Source organism: Loa loa (genome assembly GCF_000183805.2).
Source record: "Loa loa unplaced genomic scaffold supercont3.8, whole genome shotgun sequence".
In the NCBI taxonomy this organism is placed as follows: Eukaryota; Metazoa; Nematoda; class Chromadorea; order Rhabditida; family Onchocercidae; genus Loa; species Loa loa.
In genome coordinates, this window is record NW_018108188.1 from 1 (window position 1) to 24,595 (window position 24,595).

The 24,595-nt window shown below is 32.6% G+C and overlaps 6 protein-coding genes across 6 annotated transcripts in view; 1 reads left to right on the forward strand and 5 right to left on the reverse strand.

The window, feature by feature from the left end:
• Window positions 1-3,163: 3,163 nt before the first annotated feature.
• LOAG_04301 (hypothetical protein) lies at window positions 3,164-3,581 on the forward strand (the record flags this gene model as incomplete). Its single annotated transcript, XM_003139838.2, has 2 exons — window positions 3,164-3,286; window positions 3,405-3,581. Coding segments are annotated over 2 exons (300 nt in total), but the record flags the coding sequence as incomplete, so codon positions are not given.
• Window positions 3,582-5,382: 1,801 nt separating this feature from the next.
• Window positions 5,383-8,105, reverse strand: LOAG_04302 (hypothetical protein; the record flags this gene model as incomplete). Its single annotated transcript, XM_003139839.1, has 5 exons — window positions 5,383-5,598; window positions 5,702-6,943; window positions 7,100-7,231; window positions 7,587-7,718; window positions 7,983-8,105. The coding sequence occupies 5 exons, from the start codon at window positions 8,103-8,105 to the stop codon at window positions 5,383-5,385; spliced, it is 1,845 nt and encodes a 614-aa protein (XP_003139887.1).
• Window positions 8,106-11,952: 3,847 nt separating this feature from the next.
• Window positions 11,953-14,708, reverse strand: LOAG_04303 (hypothetical protein). Its single transcript, XM_003139840.2, has 6 exons — window positions 14,517-14,708; window positions 14,146-14,313; window positions 13,457-13,569; window positions 12,903-13,077; window positions 12,518-12,661; window positions 11,953-12,171 (listed from the first exon to the last, which is right to left on the reverse strand). Exons 1-6 carry the CDS (start codon window positions 14,621-14,623, stop codon window positions 11,970-11,972), a joined length of 909 nt encoding a protein of 302 aa, XP_003139888.1. The 5' UTR covers window positions 14,624-14,708; the 3' UTR covers window positions 11,953-11,969.
• A 391-nt stretch (window positions 14,709-15,099) lies between these two features.
• On the reverse strand, window positions 15,100-17,986 carry LOAG_04304 (DRS-2 protein; the record flags this gene model as incomplete). The annotated part of the gene is made up of 5 exons (XM_020446561.1): window positions 15,100-15,160; window positions 16,649-16,740; window positions 16,985-17,187; window positions 17,425-17,546; window positions 17,740-17,986. The coding sequence occupies 5 exons, from the start codon at window positions 17,984-17,986 to the stop codon at window positions 15,123-15,125; spliced, it is 702 nt and encodes a 233-aa protein (XP_020303115.1). The 3' UTR covers window positions 15,100-15,122.
• A 290-nt stretch (window positions 17,987-18,276) lies between these two features.
• Window positions 18,277-21,024, reverse strand: LOAG_04305 (DRS-2 protein; the record flags this gene model as incomplete). The annotated part of the gene is made up of 8 exons (XM_003139842.2): window positions 20,884-21,024; window positions 20,416-20,642; window positions 20,084-20,220; window positions 19,938-20,001; window positions 19,375-19,533; window positions 18,975-19,121; window positions 18,605-18,859; window positions 18,277-18,387 (listed from the first exon to the last, which is right to left on the reverse strand). The coding sequence occupies exons 1-8, from the start codon at window positions 21,008-21,010 to the stop codon at window positions 18,277-18,279; spliced, it is 1,227 nt and encodes a 408-aa protein (XP_003139890.2). The 5' UTR covers window positions 21,011-21,024.
• A 969-nt stretch (window positions 21,025-21,993) lies between these two features.
• LOAG_16558 (hypothetical protein) overlaps window positions 21,994-24,595 on the reverse strand; it is a gene marked incomplete at both ends in the record, with an annotated part of 4,305 nt that continues 1,703 nt past the window's right edge. The window contains 6 exons of the mRNA XM_020449211.1: window positions 21,994-22,175; window positions 22,307-22,478; window positions 22,762-22,887; window positions 23,269-23,450; window positions 23,629-23,759; window positions 23,858-23,934. Coding sequence (XP_020307280.1) covers window positions 21,994-22,175; window positions 22,307-22,478; window positions 22,762-22,887; window positions 23,269-23,450; window positions 23,629-23,759; window positions 23,858-23,934 — 870 coding nt within the window. The remainder of the gene's footprint in view (window positions 22,176-22,306; window positions 22,479-22,761; window positions 22,888-23,268; window positions 23,451-23,628; window positions 23,760-23,857; window positions 23,935-24,595) is intronic.

Genomic DNA, 24,595 nt, shown 5'->3' on the forward strand with positions numbered 1-24,595 from the left:
TNTNTATTATTATTATTATTATTATTATTATTATTATATTAATATTGTTGTTAATAAAATAAAGTAATATCGAATAATAAGCTTAATATAAATTTTAGTTTCCCAAAAATTTCCCAAACACAAGAAATTTTACAAGGAACTACCGATATCGCTTATTATTTCTGCACGTCCCGCAAGTTGCTGTTTTACTTTAAAATTCAACTCAGTTATGGCTTAGATTTTATTTGTAAATTTCAGATGAAGACATTTTACTAAATCCATTAACGGTGCTACCATCAGATGTTTTCATCGATTTACCACTTGAGAGAACAAGAACTGATGTTATCAACAGACAACCCATTCCGGTTTAGTTTGGAGACTATCTCAATTTTTACGCCTTCAGTATTTAATTTTGAAACTTTTGAAAGTTTGAAGGTTTGAAAATTAACTTTCAGCCTATTGGGAAAAATTTGGAGGCTTCAATTTCACAGCAATCAACAAAATCGGCAGCTAAAATGGAAGCGTCTTTGTGAGTTTTAGTTTTGTTGAATAGTAACACCGAATACTGTGAATTCATCATGTTTAGTTCAAATTATCGTCTTCATCTGAATTCCTAAAATTGCTTTTATCTTTTTATTTTGTCCGTTTTGTTTTTTAGAAATTATTATGCTCAAGTTCATAATGAAATGTAATTTTCTCTTTAATGTACAAAACTCAGGAAACTACCGGAAACTCAGACCACAAAACAGCTGATAGAACAGCCTTCTGTCAATGTAAGCAGAACAAAGCAAAAGATAGCGCTGAATAATAATACTTTAAATAAAGTTCAAACCGCTCCCATCACCTCAAATTCAGAAAGGGAAAATGAGTAAGTGTGCTTTTTCTACTTTCTGATTCTTTAGAAAATCTGCTACTGCAGGTCAGCCGGATCAGTTTCCTAAGCATTGAATGGATTTCTGCGCCTTACCTTTCTCAGATTTGAGTATTTTAGAGTGTCAACATCTGTTCAACTATCTCGAATTGTAACAGCACCAAAAAAGGCGAAATTGCAGCCCGATCCAAATTCATGTACTCTTTTCAATGGTGTCATCTGCGAATTTGGTTGCATCGATCAGACCAAGTGAGTGTTTATGGAAGTTTCTCGCTATATCAGTGTCATTAACACTAGCACTTCTTGATTTATACTATTACCTGAATTACCTAGTAATCATTTCTGAAGTCGTTTGAAACTTGAAGTTTCTTTTAAACAATCAATATGTTTGATTTTTTAAAGTAATCAATCTACTCCTTTAATCTAGCAATGATTCTGATTGCATGATTACATGATTCATGTGATTTTTTCTTAGCTCAGAAATGATTAAATACGATAGATATGACAAAGATGATATGATAACTGAATTTTGTTTTGGTAGAATGATAAGCAAACTGGGAAGTAATAGTTACAAAATCTTTGGCCTTAACATTAGCTTTCGAGAAAATTCTTGAACGGAAAAAATAATTTCTGTTTTATACTTACACAGCTAAATTTTCACGACATTAAAATAAAAGATTCTCTTAATTTCATCGGTTTTTTTTCATTTTAAATGTGAACAATCATAAAAACTAATAAATGTTTAAATCTGGAAACGAGCCAAAAGTTTCAAAAGAAGTTGAAAATTTGTGACAAAAAATTGAAAAGTTGAAAATTTGTGACAAAAAATTGATTTCACCAATTTGTCTTTCAAGATGCAATTGTCCTCAAGGCACTAGTGTCCTAATGGATAACGGTGCATGTCTATCAGTGTCCAATCATAGGCCACCCTTCGTATGCCTCCTAACGACTGATGTGAAAGCCATTTGGAATCCATGGATACATATATTACAGATCCGAAGCAAAAAGGTTTGGGGCAATCGTTTGGTTTTAAAATTTCCATTAAAGGAAGCATAGGAACGTCTTTATTCAATTAATTAGTTGGAAACTTTCATAGAATTTCCTTCCTCAGCAACGAAATTCAGATTTTTTATAGGACAGCTCCTTCTCTTGGCTTTTTGTCTTGATAAAATGTTGATATATAAACGACCCTGTAAACAGTTTTCATGGATTTACTGAAAGAAATAGCTTGGCTAATTAACAAAAAAACAGCCTGACTAATATGGGATGTCTTTCTACTCTCTTTGATAGCAAAAAACTTCCGTAAAATATATATTTTTTTCAAACAGTTTTTAAAAAAATTCATAGATAATTACATACAGATTTACAATGAAATCAAAATGCATACCGATTATGATCGAATATTTCTGGAATTTGGACATGTGAAAGGACGAACTTCATCCAGTAGAGCATTTTTTGATGAAAGGAATGAAAAGAGCAGTAAAGTGATCATTCGAACTAATGTTAGTGTTCAATACTTTACTTTTCAAAACATTTCAAATTCAAATTTATTTTGTAAAAAAACTAAATTTTCTTTTTGGACTTTCTTTACTTAAGTGTTTCAGTTATTATATTTGATTGTTAATCCATTTTAAAATTCAATTTGTAGAAAGTTTTACAAAATGGACTATTTCTAACAACTCCATATTCGTTCTACACAAATCAAACCATTGATCCATTAACTTATCAATATGGTTTACGCATTTGTGCATTCAATAATTCCAGAATTAAAAATCCTTTCGCCATAAATTGGACTAGAAGCACTGGGCAATCGGTAAGTGTTGAAAATGATAGTATAATGTGATAATACACAATCCAATATACCATGAAGTATCCTTTTTAGGCGCATTTTGATGTAGCAACTACTTAAGGTACCATTGTAGACTATGTACGGTAACCAGTATAAGCTTATTATAGCACCACCTTGGACCACATACAGTAGCCATTATGAGGTATATTTCACAAGCCGGATCTGATTAATACCATAAAACACACATACTGTATTGCAAAGGAACAAATTGATATCAATTCATGATCAAAGTGGTAGATGTACGGTAAGAGTCGTCCACAATATTCATTACAGAAAGATAAATTATCATGGAAGTGAAGTCTTCAATTGTTTGAGCACATACTTACTTGTCAAACGATTTTTAGTTTTGAATTAGACATTTGTTGTGCTTAATTTTACATGGCTTATATCTGGTATTATATTGGTAGTTTTCAGGAATTTTAATTGGAATTCTTTTTCTTTAAAAATTTTAGAATCCATTTCAGATATTTCATTTAAGTGCTGCTCAGTTTGAACATGGTTTTATGGAAAATATAGTTTCCAATGAGCAGAAACAAATGACCAGAATGGCATTTGTTATTATACCGATAATTCTGATCGTCTTATTGGTCAGTGGTCTAAAATCAATCAAATAATACTTCTTTAGTAATGCAAACTTTTATGAAAGGAAAAAAACAGTATGAATGAAAGAAAAATGATTGTGCCTAGAATTGTTTTCTTTTTCAGGTCTTTCTCCTTGCAGTTGTCATCTATTTGAACTGTACTCGACTGAAACGTTGCTATGATCGTCGAAAAACTCGACATTTTCGTCCATTTGTTTGGAATGGTACCATACCACCGATGATGACCAACGGTACTGTACATGAGAAACATTTTCCAGTTATCACAAAATCGGCATTCTAAAATCGATTTCTAAAAAAGACATGACTGATCAAAACATTCCCGGTTACTTTCCACTATCTTTTTATTCTTCCTCCTTCTATATTTGATTTAAATTATCAAACTTCTCATCCAAATTAACTAATTACCTTCTATATTTGATTTAAATTACCAAACTTCTCATCCAAATTAACTAATTATACCTGAGGAATAGAAGTTGGAAGATAATTTATCAAAGCACTTTCTAACCTTGTTTATCTAACCACTAAGCTTTATTATAAATTTGCGCAATTTTGCCCAATTTTTCTAATTGTGTTTAATTCTGCAGACAATACTCAGTATATTGGAAATCAAAGTTTTCACCTTAAAGTCTTAAACGGATCTAATCCTACATTTTCATATGACACAAGTTGACAAAAGAGACACGAACAGCAGATGAATTGAGTTACTATCATCCTTATTTTCAGCTTCGTTCGAATATTTTATTAAATTTGTGAAAAAAATTACGTAAGAAATAATAGTGACATGTTTGTTTATATTTTCGATTATTTTTTCTGTTAACAACTTTATCTGCAAGTGCAGATTCAGGTTGACCTAATAATACAATGAAATATCGTCGAATATTTCATTCAAATCATTTCAATTGCAAACTATGAAAATCTTATAAATTAAAATTTTCATGTGCAGATTTGCTTTACCTTTGTAAAATCGATATTTTCATGTAATCGGGAAAATCACCCCGAAATCTAAACTCTCGACCAATAATTTTGAAGAAGTTCGCTTTATTAAAAGATTGAATTTACTTCAGTTATTTATGCGATTGATTTTAATAATGAATCGCCTTCTTTTTTTCCATAACTATTTCTGAATTAAAAATTCTCAGCTTTAAAAAGTAGTAAAATTATTTGAAACTAATTTTGAAACTTAAAATACCCAGGAACAGTCTAGACATTACCTGCCTATAGCTTAGAAAAAATTATGCAATTCGTTACAGTCTTTTCAATTACCTGTTTTGCACTACCTGTCCAAATCCCATATTTCTAAATCTTAAAGTTTTATTGGAATTATTATTGTGATTTGCAATTGTCAAAATACTACAGAATTGAAGAGAATTTAAATAAAAATTGGGTTGACCTTCTGTAATATTGGGAAAAAGAAGGAAATAACAGCAAATATTCTATGTGTATGTATGGATTCAAAATTTCGTGAAAATGAATAAAGTGTAATTCTTTATATCGCACACATTTAATTCACACACATTGTTCGCTGGAATTCACAACAAAAATCATCGCAGAAACCCGGAGAAATAGGAAAGAACCTTAAGTACCACACGTAGCAGAAGCTTTAGGTACGTGACATTAAAAGGTATCTCAAGACATTAGAGGATAAAAGTAACATATCTCAAAATACTAAGAAAAAATTATGTAGAGATTTGCCTCCACCATAACTTTCACTTATCAATAATAAAAATTTTCATTCATTTCATATTTAGAAGAAGAGGAAAAGCAATTTAAATAACATTGCAAAAAATGATAAAATGAAGTGAAAAAGCACGCAGAGACAGGTCTGGTCTTGGAAAAATTAATGCAATACAGAATTAAGAATGAAACAGAATTTATATGAAAACATCAACAATTTAAAAATAATTTTATTATTGATAAGCAAATTTTCGGATAATTCCATGGAATTAGACATTGCAAAAGTTATATGAATTAATTTAAAAATTTCAAACTACTAACTGAACCAATGCAAACGTGGTCTGATGAGATAAATTCCTTCCACAGATACTCAATTACTTGAACTGCAGCACGCGATGCATGTTGAACTATTGTTTTTGCGAGACATAACGTCGTCGCATCAAGCAACAATTGTTTTGAGAGCAAGGCATATATCCGATCATGCATGAACATTCCATAGGTTGTTGTTGAGGGCAATCCCTTAAAGGTTGAAGTTGTTGGTATCGACCGGATGTTTGCTGCTCGATGCAGGATTTCATGCATGTTGGCTGACATTGTGGTATACAGCGGAATGGTTCCATAGCCTGCAATAAACATGTTTAACTGCCAATATTGAACAAATGAAATTATAAATAGTGAGAAGATTAACAATTGAGGAAAGTAATTGTCTAGTAGGAGAATTCATACCTTACAATCTACGCCGCATTTTTGTTCCGGTGAGTACTGTTTAATTGGAGATATTGCTTGTGGAACTGGTTTAGTAAAATCCATGCAAGAAAGTTCACAACTTGCAATACATTCTTGCACACAGCGTGCATTCTTATTGCAGGATGATTGGCATGATGGTAAGCAGGTTTTGGAGCAGATATGTTGTTGTTCCATACATTGCCGGTTGCAGGAAGGCTGACATACTGGTGGACAATGCTGAAGGAATTGGCTTGGCTGCATCTGTTGCTGTTCTTGCAAGCATTCTGGCAGACAAGCTGGCATGCATGACGGCAAACACACTGTAGGAGGTGGTATTTCCGTCCGATGTGGTTCGGTTGTTACCAAGAGGGGTTTCTGTTGCTGTGTGCACTGGGGATCACACATTGGTTGACAAGCTAATACGCAAGCTTTCTCTATACATGTCGGTTGACATTCAGGTTGACACTGTGGTGCACATTCTTGTTGTTGTTGTTGTTGCTGCGTGACAAAGAATACTTTCCTGTGTTGCTCCATGCATTCTGGTAAACAAGCAGGCCTGCATGCAACAACACAAGCTTCCTGTACACACTCTTGCAAGCACTGAGGCATACATTGCTGTACACAATGTATCTGAGGCAGCGGTGGTGGTCGTAGTGCTTGCACCGATGATTGTACTGGTTGAGCTGGGAGGTGAAATAGTTTTGGTTGAGGTGGAAATTGCGGTGACTGTGACTGTTGCTGTGCAAGGAGTATTACTTGAGCTCGTACTTTCTGCATGCACTGTAATTCACACATCGGCTGACAAGCAGCCGAACAAGCTTGCTGAACGCACTGTGGTTCACAGGATGGCATGCAGATTGCTACGCATTGGGGTTGCTGCAGTTGTACCGGAACCGACTGCCGGTTTTGTGAAACAGTGATGGACTGACTGCAGGATGGCAAGTTGTGACATATTTGACAGCAATTTCGGGTGTTGCATTGAGGTGGACAGTTGGTTGCACAGTTTGGTGATGGACAAGGCTGTAATAAGAGGGGCAGAAAAGATTGACCTTGCGGGGGCATTATAACAATTGATGGCTCTTGTTTAGCTTGGGAGAAATAGGGAAGTTCAGGCTGTATGGCAAAAACTGGTGATTGGGATTGCGACTGGAGTATTACAGGCTGCAAATGAGATTGCATCTGACTTGGCTCGAACATTTTCACGCACTGCGGCTCGCACAACGGCATGCAGAATGCAATGCACTGCAACCAATTCGAGTAAGAATTATTGTAAAGGGACCACTGTCCATTTTTTCCCTTATATCATTCTGTTCCTGGCTCAATAAAAATACTATTATTACAGATCCCGGATCTGTCCATCGCGTGGAATAAATGATTGGCTACCTTTCTCTGTATTACCTTCACTTGTCGCTGTTGTTGTTGATACTGGCTACTAAAGATGGTCAGTTGTTGATCAAGACATCGCTGTGAACAGTCTGGCATGCATGCAGGCACACAATGTATCCTTTGCTGCGAGCAGCCGCAAGTTACCTGTAATTAAAATGTTAACTGTTATAGTAATCAAAATTTGTAACTCTCATTACTTCACTATGTTTAATGGTAACAGTTTTTTGCATTATCAACACAATAATGGGTTAAAAATACAGTGTATAAAGAAAACGATAATCAAAATCAAAAGAGTTCATTTATCTTAAACACTGATAGTGTTCTATCAGTGGAAAGTCAGAAGATATAAGATTAGATCAGTGAAATTCGCAAATTCTAACTTACAAAGATTATAATACAACAATCAACATCTTCAGAAGGATGGTAAGCAAAATTCCTTTACTTACACAATTTACTCATTTAAACTGAATAAAAAGGTAAGACAAAACATTGTAATTACATTATAATTAAGTGGTCCACATCCACAACTTGCATACTGTTCTTGCAATGCAGCACAATTGCAATTTGAGGGTGTAATCGGCGTGCAACTACACTGGTTTAGCTGGATGTTTGCACAGTCACATGATTGCACCTGTAACTGGGAATTTCTCTGAAGAAAATTCGGCAAGGAGCGCTAAAATTAATTGTGATCGTATATTCTATTTGCTGAAGTTACCAATATTTGGGCACTTAATTCATTAACTTAATAACTTTATTGTTTAATTTTGTTCTGTGCCACTTCAATATAAACTGTCAAATGTATGATTTGATATTTAGGAAATTAATTCTGAATTTACTACCATATTAGTGGTTTATTACGGTATAATAAAAGGAATGATATTGATGAAGAGCAAACTTGTGCTAGCAGGTTAACACAATTGCATTGTTTTGCATGTTGCATCACAGGTAGTATTGGTTGCAATGGGACCACTGGTACCGGTTGTTGTTGTTGTTGTGGCAGTCTACAGCATGCAGCCATTTCCACGCAGCACTGTCGCTTTGCCCTACTGATGAATTTTGTCGCGTTCTACAAACAGTGATAACTAAGAATGGAAGCTAAAGTTAAAATTAATTTACATCGTTAGCTGCAAAAATTATCTTAGAATAATAGTTAATTTGACCTTTTTTCGAATCAATTTTTGAAAGTTTTCAGAGCCAATTTTATGAAAAATTTGAGCTATGAAAAGTTTTGGGTTTCTCAAAATCTTTAAATTTCTTCGCTATTAAACAATTAACTGAAAAATTTGAACATAATTCGATTCAAAATATGAAAAAGAAAAAGTCTAATTGTCTTTCTAATTATCTTTTCTAATAGTCTAACTATCTCTAATTATCTTTAAAATTTAATTGTTTTCTGGAAAAGTTTTCAATTATAAAATTTCTTTGACATGCAGATCAGAACATTTGAGAAATCAATTGCATTGCATCTTTGAGCACTACAAAATTCGTGTAATTTGAAATTCAAAAAGTTTAATGCCATTGTGGTTCTATCAACTCCATTCAATATTATCGTGTTGTATAAATACACTTTCCGTTGACTTAATCACGACCTCATTTCAGGTTAAACAAATAAACATTCACTTCACGAAAATAACAAGTCGTCGAGAAAACAAACCGCTAATTTATTGAGTAACTAAAGCGATTTTGAAATACTTCTCTACTGATCATTTGAGACATTTAATTATTCATTAGTATTTGTGTCATTTACCAGTATTTGAATCATTCATTAATCTATAGTAGAGATTTTGGTCTGCTGCAAGCTCAAAGATATCTTTTTCAGTCAAATTTTTCATTAAAAACTTTTTACTTTGGTAAACTTTAACTTTTTGTTTTATGTTAATGTTTTAAAGTTTAATTAATGATAACGCATTTTTCATACTTCACCTTGTTCAACACTGGTGCTGATGCAAAACCAGAAAAGTGTCATACAGTTTTTGAATTCTAGTTATGTTAAATCCTTGGTAAATGAAAAAAAAAAAAGATATCAAATTGCCAGCATTAGACTGAAAATATTCCGCTTCCATTTCCAGGTCAGCTCAATAGTGGCGTATCTCACGCATTATAATGAATAGACGGGTGAGAAAGGTACATCCTTAAGTATTCTTTTCATGAAAAATCACAGTTTCAAATATAACAAAATCTTTTATGAGGGTCGAAAGTACGTCTGTCTGTCCCTTTTATTCTGTTTCAATGACTAACTGAAAAGCAAAACTAATAATCTTTGACTGAAAGTGTCAAGTATTGAAAGGAACAAATCAATATAAGAAATAAAACAAACCGTTTCAACGGAAATTTTCAGGACACCAAGAAGAAGATACAACAAACAGTGAGTCGTGATTCCGGAATTCATACCTGATAATTATTTCAGTAATAATAATAACGAAAACATATTACATTTTCGAAAATGACTGTACACAATAAATAAATCTAAACTATTCCACTCTAAAGAGAATTTTATTTGTTACCTGAAATAAAGAAAAATGAAAATTGAAAGTTGTGAAATTTTTTATTTCACTGATAGGCAAAATAATAGTTTTCTACCATAGTTAGCATGAAGTAATTCAATAATGGGGAATTAAAAGTTCCAGATTTTCAGAAAGTTTGGAATGATGATGTAATTTGTTCATTTGTATTAGCCAAAAAAGAAATTTAAGAAATTTTAGATCTTTAAGATCTGCTCAGTTCAAACATATATATATCAAAACACGACTAGTAGTTGCTTACAAGAGGCGTTGAAAAGGATGAGAGCTTACAAAATTCAATTCTCAAATGGACGGTGGAATTCGTGTCCTTCGTCTAAACTAAACTTTCAAAGCCATACTATTACTACTGCAACTGCTACTTACACTACTAACGCTAAATCTCTACACCTGTATTTCTGAGGGGATACAGTTGAGTTAATTCGTATTTATGCAAATAAACGAATTGAAATGTTGCACTCGGTATTGGATCAAAAATACTTTATCGCATGTCACATAATTTAGGTAAACTAGAATTTGAAATTGCATAATTTGTAATTAACGTGAGGTCGAAAACTGCAGCTTATAATTTTGCGAGTAAAAAACTTAAAAAATAACCTGAACTTCTTCAGTAATTAAACAAATATTTGAAATTTATAATTCAACATTTCGAGTTTGAGAGAATTTTGAAATATTTACAAATTATTTTTAAATATTAAATATCTGATTTGATTTTCCATAAAATAAGAATATTTCACTGATATCCTATGCAAAAGAGTAATTATCAACAGAATGCGTCAATATACAAATAAGCATAACGTAAATAATATCATTCTTTAAATTTACAAATCTAACAACCTTGAAAACTAGAAGATGACTCGTATTACAGGACAAGAGATGGAAACTTAGCAATCAAACTAAATTTTTCTTTCCCAGAAATGGCGACATACATGAGTAATTTTATGTGACACATTCTAATGGTGGCTTTCATTCTTGCTTTATCAGTTTCAAGGATAAATCAAAATTACCAATTATCTTTGTGTGCGTTGACTTTCAAGCACATTTTTTTGGTAATTAAATTTTGATTGCAATTTACTGCGATGGTAAATTATGCTGCCATCATTGTATCACAAAATATTGTATTTTCTACATTCTTCTCGTCTTCATCCATTATTCCTAGCAATCAATTTAAATTGTTAGATAAGATGAAAATGTCCACGAAATGAGTGAAATTGGAAATGTTAAAGATTTCAGCGATTTTGCAATTGTACGGATTTTTGGAATTTTAAGTGTGAATGGAAAAGCGATTATTGTAAACGAAACTTTGGTAGACTTGTTTGACATTGTCATTAGTAGGATGACAACATTAGAAATGTTAAATTTGTGTCAACTTTCTGTCAAGCACCAATATTGGTTTTATTACCTCATAAATTCATTGTCTTCCTTGCTGGTGACATTATTCAAGCTTATTAATTCCAATTCAGAATAGAAAAAGAAATTAATTCGAAATTTCGAATTGAAGTCATTTTTTTCCCATCGTCTTCGATTTTTTTATTCCGCCAAGCAACTTCGTTCATTTCATCTTCATATAGCTTTCAAGAAAGAAAATGCAAATCAGCATGAGTTTCACATCAATAACACCTGTTTACTCTTTTGAAAACTCATAAATGAAATTGTATTGACCATAGCATTATCGGCAAGTTAATTGCTATTTGAGAAGAAAATGTGTCCTTTCCAATGTGCTCTTTCATATTTTAATTCTAATTTAAGATCAACAGATTGCAAAAAAAAAATATTTTCTCATGTTCATTCATAGTAATAAATGATAAGAGAAACTGTTTCTCATAAGCTTATTACGGCAATTAATTAATTATATCTTGAGTGCATTAAATGTCCAAGTGGTCATCTCTTTATGATGTAATTCGTGACATTTAAATGCATTAAATAGAGCACAATTTCCAAATATTGAAAAGACTAGATTAAACAAACTAAAAGTAAATTCTCCTAATAAAAGATATTTTGTAGCGGTGATTCAAGGATTCCGAAAGTTTGAAAAAAGTCATAAATCTTGATGTTTTCTAGTTTTCATTTTCTAGTTTTCAGCGATATTTTTAGAGAAAGCCATAAATTCAAACTGTTAAGACTGAATGAAATGTCAACGGAAAGTAGTTAATAATGTACCATTGAACTCGTTATTTCTCCATATAGTAACGTGCTTTTATATAAAAGTTATTGACAGGATATAAACCAACTAATTAATTAAATAATTGATGCATGCGGATTAATTGATTGATATTGTATTCCGAATTATTATAATTAAGAATTAAATAACAAAATTATCAATTTTGCGATTTTTTGAAATAAATGTTAGATTTATGACGATTTCATTCCAATGTAAAATAAATTAATAATAATAATAATAATGATGACATCAATTTAATCAATTTTTGACTTCGTTGACCATTCGTTTTAATTTGCTTCATCTGTTGAGGCTGAATTGTGATACCCAAATTAGTTTGCTGCATGACTGTTGAATTTTGTCCAGGTATCCTATAAGTAATTATTTCGGCACACGCCTGGGGCCACCTGAAATTACTATTTCTGGTGTTTTCTTTCACCTATAGATTTTGCAAGGATATTTCGTAATTCTATTAATAGACAAATAAATTAGGTCTGATAAAATAATATTTCCTTCTAAAATCACTTTGTTCTATAAAATTTTTTCAGATTTTGGCTTTAAAAATTTCCGATAATACTTGAAAAGCAATCATACTTTACTCCAAACAATGGTTGACTATACTTTATTCCAAATAATGTTTGAAGTAAAGTATGGTTAACCAGGCTTGATTAACAACCTTTGAAAGTTTGAATTCTAATCCAGAAATTCTCATTATTCAAATCTAATTTGCTATCATCAGAAAATTAAACAGACCTGTTAACAACTGCCGTGTCAAGCGACATTTTCTTCATGGATTTGAAGGATCGCCTCGTTAATGCAATTACTTTTTCAACTACTTTATAACCGCAATTGTGCGTAATTAATGGAACATCGCAGTGCAAGGAACAAAGGACATGTCTAAATTAAGTGACTCATTGGCCTCCATCATTCAGTAACTTAGGTTTATCAAATCGAATATTAACAAACCAAATTGTCACGGCATTCAGTGCAATACGTTTGTTTTGATGACATAGCCACACACAAAAGTACTTGCCCGTGCAGTGAATCCCCGATTCTGACCTCTTGACTTTATACTAATTTCTCACGTTTAGTCAAGAATGTTGCATTAATAAATTTAAGTAATCATTAAATCACCTACTCGCATGACTCATTTAGGTAATTTTCGAGGATGGTTACATCACTATTGAGAATAAAATGCTGGAAATTCCGAGCTATAGAATGAAACGCTTCCTGATGCGGCGTGCAAGTACGCATACAAAGTGGCCTTATTTCTGAATCCAATCCAGCCAAGCATCCAAAATTTTCCTTGATATCTGAGATATTTCCGGAATTATTTAAAAACGATTTGTAATAAAATTTTGAAAAATACACAAATATTTAATCAAGCGCGAAAATCGAATATAACACCATTATCTAGGAAGCCGTTTACTACTTCTTTCAAAGCATAATATTTCCCTAAAATTCATTTTTAAAATATCAGAAGTGACCATTAGGTAGTATTGGACATCATTAAGAAGGATGACTATTTGAATTTCGAACAACAGTCTGCATCTGGCAGCTAATAAAATATATTAATTAGAAAAAAAAAGGGTGAGTTACAGATGTCCCATTAAAGATCCAGAGAGATGATCAAGAGTGTCAAAATTAAAAAGGATATTTCAAATTCAGTTTCCAATATCATGCAATAAATACCTTTGAAATTTTGAACACATATATGATTGATAATTTGGGAGTATCCCATTAAAATTTCTCGTGAATAACTGGGAATACACATCGAACAGCAATATTCAAATTGATGAAATTCCCTTAAATATCCAATCCAAAATGTTCAGAGTAAAAATAATAAACAATGAAAATATTAGAAAATGAATAAAAAATAGCGAATCAATCTAAAATACTGCCCGGCGCATCTTTGTACTGTCCCACTTGTGATCAAATTCGTTTCATTTTTTTAAATAATAGCTTTTCTGCTCATTTACTTCAGCAGTTATCTTACTTTATCTCAACTACTATTTTGAATGTCTGTCATTGTAGGCACAAAAAAGATTTCTAATTCTCGGAAATATAAACTGAAAAATTGAAGTGCAAATTGAACCCAAATGAATCATTCTTGTTAAAAATAAATATATTAATTTTCGGAAAATAAATATTTTAGTGAAAGAGTTGAGTTTTCAGAACAAATGAAAAACTTATGTTCCTTGAATTTCAAATTTTAATCCAAAATCCTAATTTTAAAACTCAAGGCATAAAATTAGATCTGGAGGGAAAACAGTGTAATTAAGAAAGGTAATAGAAAAAGAAATATATTTTGACCTACAAACTAAAGTAATCTCTCCAATTTTTCGCTATGAAATGCAGATAATGCAAGAAAAGAATCGAACTTGCAGAAATGCTGGAGAAGGGTAGCATTGGACATTGCAAATAGGAAATTATTGTAATTAAGGTTGATTAAATTTGACGTTTTACTTTTTCCAATGCTTCTTATCAAATCATCCATCAACTGCAGCGCGCACTGACCACAGCATGTCTCCTGATCATCCGTATGTAAGCTGCAAATTTTGCATTTATTTTAAACAAAGCAACGATTTCACCTCATTCGCTAAGAATCTGATGATTTTTTTTCTTGCCTTTTTTGTTTAGCAATTTCTCCTTATGACATGAAAATGAATAAACCTTTTGGATTGCAAACATCTCTAATTTATTATCAACCATGCAAATTTAGAACATAAAAATTTAGCATGAAAAAAATTACCTGGCTAAAGGCGTTACTCGAGATGTGTTCAGTTTTTGACTTATAGTAATTTGCGGATATTGCAATATTAACCCGACAAGAGCGGACCGTAGAATCAACAATATCATTTGAACAAGTTCTCGGAATCAGTAATACGTTTGAAGATAACCAAAATCTAATAGAGAACAATCCTAATGCCAAGTTCAAGCTTTTTTTATTTGTACATATTAAAAGGAATTAGAAATCATTTCGAAGATATTTGTTTTCGGCACTCAAAAGTTACAAAAATATATGCAGATAAAAGACATAGAAATCTAAAATTGACTTCAGTTTTTTGTCTTTTGCTAAAATTTTAAATTATCATAAATACAATAAAAGAGCGATGGCTGAAAATATGGATACTTCAAGTAAAAAATCAAAAAGAACAATACTAAAATTACCAAAAGTAACTTAAAACCGATAGTGCTGCACAACACTGTCATTGAAGAGATGAACAAAGAGAAAGGTCATAAACGTATACTAAGTCAAACTCTGTGCTTGTAAAATAAAAGTGTTAATGCTTACTTAACTATATTACCTTTAAATCATCCATTTTTTCATTGCCTTAATCTTCTGATCGATTTCAATTCATATAAAGATCATGTAATATTTGCATAAGGAGGTATCTAAAGTTTTATTGAAATGCAATTTCATATAATTAGTTCGACAACAAATTACAACAAGCATTAGAAAGAGAACTTCTTATTGTTCATTCTTTTCACTTTTTTTTTTTTAAAGTACAAGAAAAGGTCCTACTTTTTGTTGCATTTCACCGATAACAAAACTTTATACTTATAAGAGTAAATGAGATACATTTGGAAGTAAAAAGCAGAATTGATAGTATAACATCGAATAAAAAAACAGCGGTTGGAGGTGAGATAATTATGGATTGTGGCCATCTTTTGATGACCAACTAAGAAGTAGCCATGTTATAAATTGTATATATATGTATAATAGTGATCAAAAACGATGTCAAATTCGAATCTTAATCTTTTCTAAAACTAACATTACTGAGACACTGTCGTTTGCTCTTTTTGATGCCACATACCAACAAGCAGTATTCGAAAGAAACCCAATGCCAACGCTTAGGTTATTACAGCTTTGTCCACTTACTAAAGTTTAAGCAACTCTGCTATGAGGAAAGCTTCATAAAGTCAAGTAATTAAGTCAGAATTAATCGGACTAAGCATTCTATGAAAATACCATCAAATGAGGGTTCTATTTAAAGTGGAAGAAAACTGGTGAGGAATTAGAGTTTGAAGTTTCACTAATTTATTTAATATGAAGGGATGAGATTTACGAAACACTTTTTGAACTTGCTTATATACCCCACTTCAAACCTTCTGAAAGCGTAGTTATGTCCATTCACGTCCACCTGTACACATAATGACCACACCACCACACCACTGCCTCTCACCCAAAATAAGTGGAAATACTTCTTTTGCTAGTTAGAACTGGTTTAAACCACTATTGTTCGTCATAATGCTATTCTAACCAAAAATGTGAAGCAGAACGAAAAGCGTATTCATTCCATGCAGATCCAGTTTCTATTTCAAAATATCTCAACAGTACAAGAGATATTTCGAAGTTAACTTATGTATTTTCTAATCCAGTCAAAGCCGCAAAACTTTATGTCTCAACATAACAGTCCCCTGAATAAATTCCATTAAAACGAATAAGTCAGGAAGCAAAACCAAAATTTAAAATCTTTGGAATTTTAATTCTGAATAATCATCACAACACTTAGACGGTCTGGGAAATTTTTAACAGATCCAACACAATTATTTATGCATTATTTGAATTTCAGGAAAAATCACGACTAAACCAGTTATGCAACTCTTTCAACCAACCTGTGCCCATCAGTTCGCTGGATCGTCTGTTTAGTATTTATATTTTATAAACATAAAATTTATTGTCATAAGTCTTTATGGTGGAAGAAATCACAATATTTTAGATACTGAAATATTAGTTGTCGTTAATTTTGCTTTACTAATAACCAGCCATTCATGCTTCAGTTAAAACTGAATATTTCTAAAACAGTTGTACCATTATTACATATCTTACAGACGTAACAGCAAAAATTTAACAAAAAAAAGAAAAAAAAAATCGTTAACGAGTTGATGATTGAATTTTGCCGTCTTCTTCGCCTGGAATTTTGTCACCTGCTGCCTTTATATCATTCGCTACCGACAAAGAGATACCATACCTGAATATGTAAATATGTAAATGTTTATAATAAATGATTGGATTATCGAAAATGCTCCTTATATCATATTACTTTGTACATCTTACTGTGTTGATTTGCTGCGTGGAGCATATCATTAGAACAGCATCTTTCCACAATGTGCTAAAAGACGAGATCTCCTTATGCGAATTGACTGAATTTTGCCATGTTCTATTTCAAAAATCAGGCATACTTGGAATCAATTGAAATTTAATGATATTCACACCTGCTTAGCTGTGATGAAGTAGTTTCAACAGGACATCTAGTCATGAGATCGTTACCTTCCTTGCTTTTCGGAAAAGCGATAACATCTCGGATTGGTACACTTGAGTCTCCTCGTCCAACCAGTAAAGCCACATATCGATCAAGACCAATTGCAAAACCACCATGAGGTGGAGCACCGTAAGATAATGCTTTTAGCATATGCTCCTGAACATAAATAAATATTAAAAACTATAATCAAGGTATTGTAATAAACGATGATGTTAACGTCAGGATATCTATGGAAATGAAAATCTGCACGATCATTCATACGTGTAGAACTGAACACACATGAATGTACATACACAGTCACATATACACACAAAAAGTAAACCCATAATATTGTATGATATGTAAATACCAAATGTATTAAAATAAAAAAAAAAAGTGCTTTACAGAATATACCAGTTCTTCTGATGGTTCGCCAAGTATCGTAGATAACACATGTCGCTGAACATCCTCATTATGAATTCGAATTGAACCACCACCCAGCTCAACACCATTTAACACCAAATCATAATGCTGACCTGCAACACTCCTTTCCCACCACTCATCGTATCCAAAAAGAAGAGAAGGGAACTATAATTTTAACGCTCCTCTTATAACAAATACAATGCATATTTCCACTGCAACATTTTGCAAGAAATTTCTCGTTAAATTTGTATTCAACCACTAATTAACTCCACTTTTTACAATTACGCTATCGAATAAAAAAGAAACCGGTAATCGAAAGAAGTTTGTTTGGATCGTAAAGCAGTGGCATATCATCCGGTATAGGAGCAGTAAAAGGATGATGAGCACTTTGTAGACGACCTTCCGCATTAACTGAGAACAATGGAAAATGTGTTATCCAAACAAATTCCATACGTTGCTCGGCTCGTAGATGCATCGCTTCACCGACCAAGTGTCGTAGTTGACCAAGTGTCCATTTTACGCCAGCATCATCACCCCACATAAACAAAACCATTTAGTTTTATTTTTTTAAAGGGAACTTAATTATATTGTTAACTGCCTCACATTACGAAATGAAGCATGAGATAACCAAATATACTTTTTACGTAGTAATTATGCGATTTTTACTATATCAGTAGTGTTTTCCCTCTTGAGTACCGTTACTTATAGTAAAATCATTCGTTTGATGACAATGATATTCGTCGCAGAATAAACCATACTGATTTTTAATCGTTCACCAACTAATAAAATTTTTGTGCAACAGTGGCTTAATGAACAAGAATTTAGCATAAAAATCAAAATAACTCACGATATGACGGCAACATCTTTTTCTTTGATGCCAAATTTTTCTATCAGAACGTCATCTCGAATTTCTACGAACCAATTCTTTTCCGACATTTTCAGAAATTTAGAATTCTGAAATTTCACTGTTTTAGGAAGTTGCAATAAAGAACATTTATTATACATAATCAAAAATAAAGAAAAAGAAATTGGTGGTAGAAATTGACGATATGACAGCAATGACTTTTTTTCGATGTCAAATTTTTTAATCAGAATGTTGAAACTGGAAAAAAATACGGGTGCAGCTAAACACTGCACGTTGAAAAGGCATAATATCGACAATACTGCAAACCTGTGATAATACATTGTCTCGCAAAATTCGAGTCCATTCATTTAAACTTTTCTCATTAACAACATTTTCTGCACTTCTAGCAATGAAAATTTTCACAACGAAATTTGGAATTTCACGCCTTCGTAGGAATGAAAGTTCGGAAGTGCAATCCTCAATAGTCCATGGAATACGCAAATCTGGCTTGTCCGTACCAAATAAACGTTCAGCCTTCAGATATTTTATCCGCTTAAATGGTGCTGAAGGTTTCAAGTCATCCTGAAATTCCAGTTATGATTACTTACGTATTTTGAAATTCTGCTCTGATATGCAAAGATTGAAATCCCATTCAGTCGCAGAAATTGGGCAATGAACTTTAATTCTAAACACACACCAGTTCTTTAGGCCATGATTCCACAATAATACTCTCTATCAGTTTCATAACATTATCTTGATCAGTGAAAGATAATTCGACGTCAACTTGTGTGAATTCAGGTTGTCGATCTGACTTTGCACCTTCATCACGATAGCACCGAGCAATCTTCAAAAAATCAGAAATTAGTACAGTTAAGGACTTCAAATTCGAATAAGTTTTCCATTAAAACATTTATTGAAAGTCCGCTTCCAAGCAGCTATTTGGCAAATAATTTAATACATCCCCGAAATTTGTTAACTCCAGGCTTCTATCAAAAAGTATATTATATTATTTTATATATACGGTTTTTCAAGTAATGATTACAAAATGTTTTTATTGGACTCCGCAGCTAAATTACATACTGCTTTATTCCATTTACCTGAAAGTACCTGTCAATACCACCACACATCAGTAACTGCTTAAATTGTTGAGGGCTTTGAGGCAAAGAGTAAAACTTTCCGAGATTTGGTTTTGGTGCAGGAACAATGAACTCATGTGAACCACCCGGAGTTCGTCGAAACAGAGTTGGTGTTTCAACCTGTATCAGTTAAAATATATTTCTCAGAGATAGCTCAAAATAAGAAAAGTTTTCGTATTAAATCAAGATCTTAATACAAACAAAAAGTTTCCGTGAAAACCTATTCATTCAGACATGAAATAAGATCGAATATCTTCAAACACGTTTTTGTTTGAGTTTAAACATGAGCAGATGCAAGTTCTACTGCCTTCAAGGGACATTTTTCTTAGATATCCTAATCACTACTATAAATGCAGAAATTCAGAGAATCATCGCTGCAGGTATGAAAAATATCAACACCTTGGAATGTACATCACAGAGCTAAACAGTATTTCAAAATTTATCAGTCTTCATCTGACTTCAATGAAATCTTCATATAAAAAAGGAAAAGTACGAAAAAAGCGCTGAGAACTTGGAAAAACTACCTCAATAAAGTTTGCTTTTTCGACCAAATACTTTCGCATTCCATGGACGACATTTGCTCTTAGCCTTGAAAACAATTCGTAAATCAAATTACCTATTTAACTTAGATATAGCCAGTTCTTTTAAGAACCAAAATTCAGAAAAGGACCTGAGCGCTCGCTGCATTCGCTTTGTTCTTAAATCCAAGAAACGATATCGGAATTTCGTTTCTTCTGTTGATGTTACTTCGTCCAGCGGATAATTTGCTGGTGAAGTGTTCAGTAATTCTAAATTATTCACCAGAACCTGCAAAAGTTTCCAGTTCCAACGAAATTTCCTAATATAGAATATCATATGCAACTGCTTCGAATTATTCGTTTGGAATGAATCAAAAACCAAAACATTGAAGGAATGGAAAGCACACGATTTCAAATCTCTTATAGATGAAACTAATAACTTTATTGTTTGCAATTTCTCCTTTTTTTAGAAAGAAAGATCTACCTCAATATCTCCTGTTCGCATATCTGCATTGCGATATTGTTCACCTCTATCTACTACTACTCCTTCAATTTTTAAAACAGATTCGCAGTTGACTATTCTGATTTTCTCGACTAAATCCTTTCTTTCTTCCGGAATTCTGGCCTGCACGCAACCATAAGCATCTCGCAAAACGAGAAAACGATTCAAGCGACTGAATTGCAACCATCCATACAAAGTAACTTCTTGGTCTGAATAATGTTTGGACATCGGTTATAACAAAGTAAATCTCATTCGCCTGCCAGGGTTAAGAAAGCAAAACAGATGACTGAGATACTGGTCGAGACGTTGCTTGCGAGGTTCTCCCAAAACCCATTTTAAGTGTGAGAAGACAAACGAAGGACTTAAAGATTTAAAATACAAACACGCAGTAAGATCTGACAGAACTTTCGAAACAAAGGATTTCCATGAATGAAAAATGAGTAAACAAACTTTCATGTCCTACACGTAGCTCTCCACAGGTATGCGTACGAAGCGTAAAGTCATTAACAGACCAACGTCGGACAGTGAAAAAAGCCTTAGCACGCAACAGCAGAAACAACTTAGGTCGTGGCATCATTCACCCATCTAGAAAACAGTCATTTAGGTTGTTACGCAATGTCGAGGTAGATATAAAAGAAAGGACTACATAATATTTCGACCACATAATAATTGCATCTTTAAATTTATAATCAGATAGGTAATTTTGAATATCAAAAAATTAAAACTTAAGTCCTTCCAGTGGTGAAGAATGAACAGCTCACATGGTTCATGTAAACTCAAGATGAAGAACGAAAAGCCGTAAATGTGCAATCGCTGACTTTTATTTCATGCAAGAAAGGAAAAATTTAAGGAATATGAAAATAAATAAACACATACCACATAGATTCCAAATGTGGTAAAAATTTAGGAAAAAAAAAGATTGCAACGTATGCAAACATATACACAGTTCTTAAGAACATACCATCGTTTTTGAAAGGAAATTAATATGGAATGAAAACGTTGCCCATAATTGCAAACATTGCATTACTAGAACGACACAATGAAAAAGAAATTTACTGCTCTGCATATAAAGCCATTGATAAAAAAGAACGACAATAAAATTAAATTTCATAAGGAATCAAAAGTCGGAAATATTCCAGAATTTTAAAAGTTGAAAGAACTTAATAAATTAATTCCTGAAGGCAAACAAAGCAAGACAAGACGCTGCAACATCAAGATCAAATAACATGCTATGTTTTATTTGCATTATAAGAAAAAATAATAAAATAAAGAATAACAATTAATACCAATAATAAATTAACCAAAGCACCCGAAATTTTAATGTGAAGAGCTCTGTTGAATTAAAACCACCGTTGAAATATGAAAGGACATGTAATTCTGATGGCCAAAATAAGTAATGTTGTAAGAAACGAGGAAAATAATTGAGAAATGAGACAGAGTGATCCGTTTTAAGTGGTATAGGTATAAGGCAATAAACGGGATAATTATCATAAAATGTCGTCCATGATTTGGAATGGTTAAGTAGGCAAGTAACAAAAGTATGGTACGAAATAACCATTACTATCGTACATCACCAGGTTTGGGTTTCACCTGTCCTAACCCAGTAAACCTTGAAAGGTAAGAAAGTGGCGGTGTAAGAAGCACATCGTAGCCTACTTCAGCCATACTTCGATAACGGAATTTGTTGAAACGTATTTCATCAACAGAACTAAACTTCTGGGTGACATCCAATTCACGTACATCTACAATCAGAAATAGTGAGAGTTTTGTATAGAAGATTTTGAAAATCGTAATTCTGGAAGAAAATTTTACATTCACTTTGACTCTTGAGATATCATCTTAAAATAATATACGGAATTCAACAAAAACTTACGTGGCCAATCATCATGTAAAGCTTTGAGAAGAGTGTCATTGTTCAACAAACAAATTAATCCAACCATGAATTGAACACCCGTTGCTGGATAAATATGTTTGGCAAACACCACATTTAAGAAACGACGGAATGGTACATTTTCAATGTTGAAATCCGTAGGCCAACAGCAATTCTGAAATCTTATATAACATTTTATGCACGTTTAGACTAACAGTAACTCTACTTCGTGTCCATCCATCACTTAAGATAGATACACAACTCAATAACGTTTAATGCCGAAAACCTTATAAAAACCTTATAAGTATTGTCTGTCAGTGGTTTGATGGTTTTCTTATATCTTTCATTTCTTCCTTAAACTATGAATTTTGTTTCATGTTAATCACCAACAATTTATGCTATGTTTGACACAAATACGGCGTAAGACACGATTTCATGAGCAATAAAATAGTTCTCACTGAACAACGATCATCATATATAGTAATGTGATCGTACAACCAAGGATTTGTTACAGATAGCTGTTTAAGCAAATTCTCGCCCTTCTTGGTATTCTGGAGATCATATTGATGACTTTCCACATTTTCCTAAAAGTTTTCTTGATTGTACATTCAATTAAAAGTGAATAAACAATACATGAAACTTATAAGGTTGATGAACCCAAAAAACAACCATCAAACCTTCGCTGTATTAGATGAGAAAGTAAACCGTAAATTTTAATCTTTAAATACAGTAGTAGAAAATTACTTGCTAATTATCTGCTAACTGTCAATTTGTTTTCCATTTATTATTAAATCGCTTGTTAATTAAGCAAACCATCTGCGAAAAATATTCAAGTAGGCGGAATAATGAACCGTGCGAAGCACAAAATATCCAATAAAATATATGAAAATTAATTAATCCACAACAATCCCCAGTTATCCAAAATACTAATTCACAACTTCACAACAAGCTGGAAAGTCACTTACAATATCTAAACTCCTTCCAAAAGGATGCAATGTTTCATCAAAAATCCCCGCAAGTGCAACAAGATCGATGTTATTTTCGAATCGCGCTATCATTTCCAAATCGTTGTTACGTTTTGCACTGCAACAATAAACGACTGCTGGATCGAGGGGATGCGCTTCCGTGTTAAATATATAGCCACCAGCTAGAAGTGAACAATGTTTTCTGTATGCGAATGTATAACTGGTTTAAAAATATTGCAATTAGATTTTAAAATTAGCAAATAAAAAAAAAAAGGAAATTAACGATAATAGCAAATAAAAAAAAAAAGGGAAATTAACGATAAGTGACTCGAAGAGCATCCTTACAAATACAAAACTCACTATCGATGATGCATTGTCCGTTCGGTGTTTCAACAATACGTGCGATGGTTCCATCAGCATTGATGAAATTGTCTGGATCGAAGAGCAAATAAAGATATTTTGTAGTTTCCGAAAGAAAAAATGATTCCATCCTGTTATTCAAAGAAATTACTTATGAAAATTTTTGTTACCAATGGACCATATCATCAATGAGAAAAACGCAATTGCAAGAAAGTGTAAGGAATAAAACCTGTCTTCAACTGAGTGATATTTGGCATTTACGACTGTAGCGTAACCACATTTCGTGCGGCAGCTGTATTCAATAGCCTAAAATTAGTAAATTAACGTTAAACTGCTGAAATCTCCTTTATAGTTGATCTACCGACTAGATGAATAAATTATTTCAGTAGAACATGACTGGTTGATTAATGATTGATATGTGACAAAACATATTAGTGTTTCGTTGTATATGGAGAATTTAGTTCCATTAATTTCACACTTCGTTGTAAAAAATCTCTGTAGCCTGAACCGCACAGATATGTTACCATGTGGTATTATACTGCAAAAAATATGGTATTGTATTGCATTCTTCGGCGGTAATGCAAGTTATCTCTTGGCTTTTTTAATTAGTAAGGACTAAGCATTGTTAGAATTTTACGATTTAATTGAAACGGTTGCACTCAAACCTAACCACACTATGATTGGCAGAACAGACACTGAATGAAACTTAGGATTACTCTAGTCAATTGAATAAATAATAGAAAACAACATACGTCGACCACTTCAGCAGCAATCTCTAGTAGCAAAGGATCTTTTGTAGCTCGATAAACATAGTACAAACTTTCGACAAATTCTGGTCTCAGAGGATAACCAGCACGCTTCGACACCTAACATGCTTTACAATTTTCGCAAAAGGTAACCACTCGAAACGAAAAGAGAACTGATCAATCAGATGTTTCTACGTTAGAATCAGGTGTTACTATTTTCG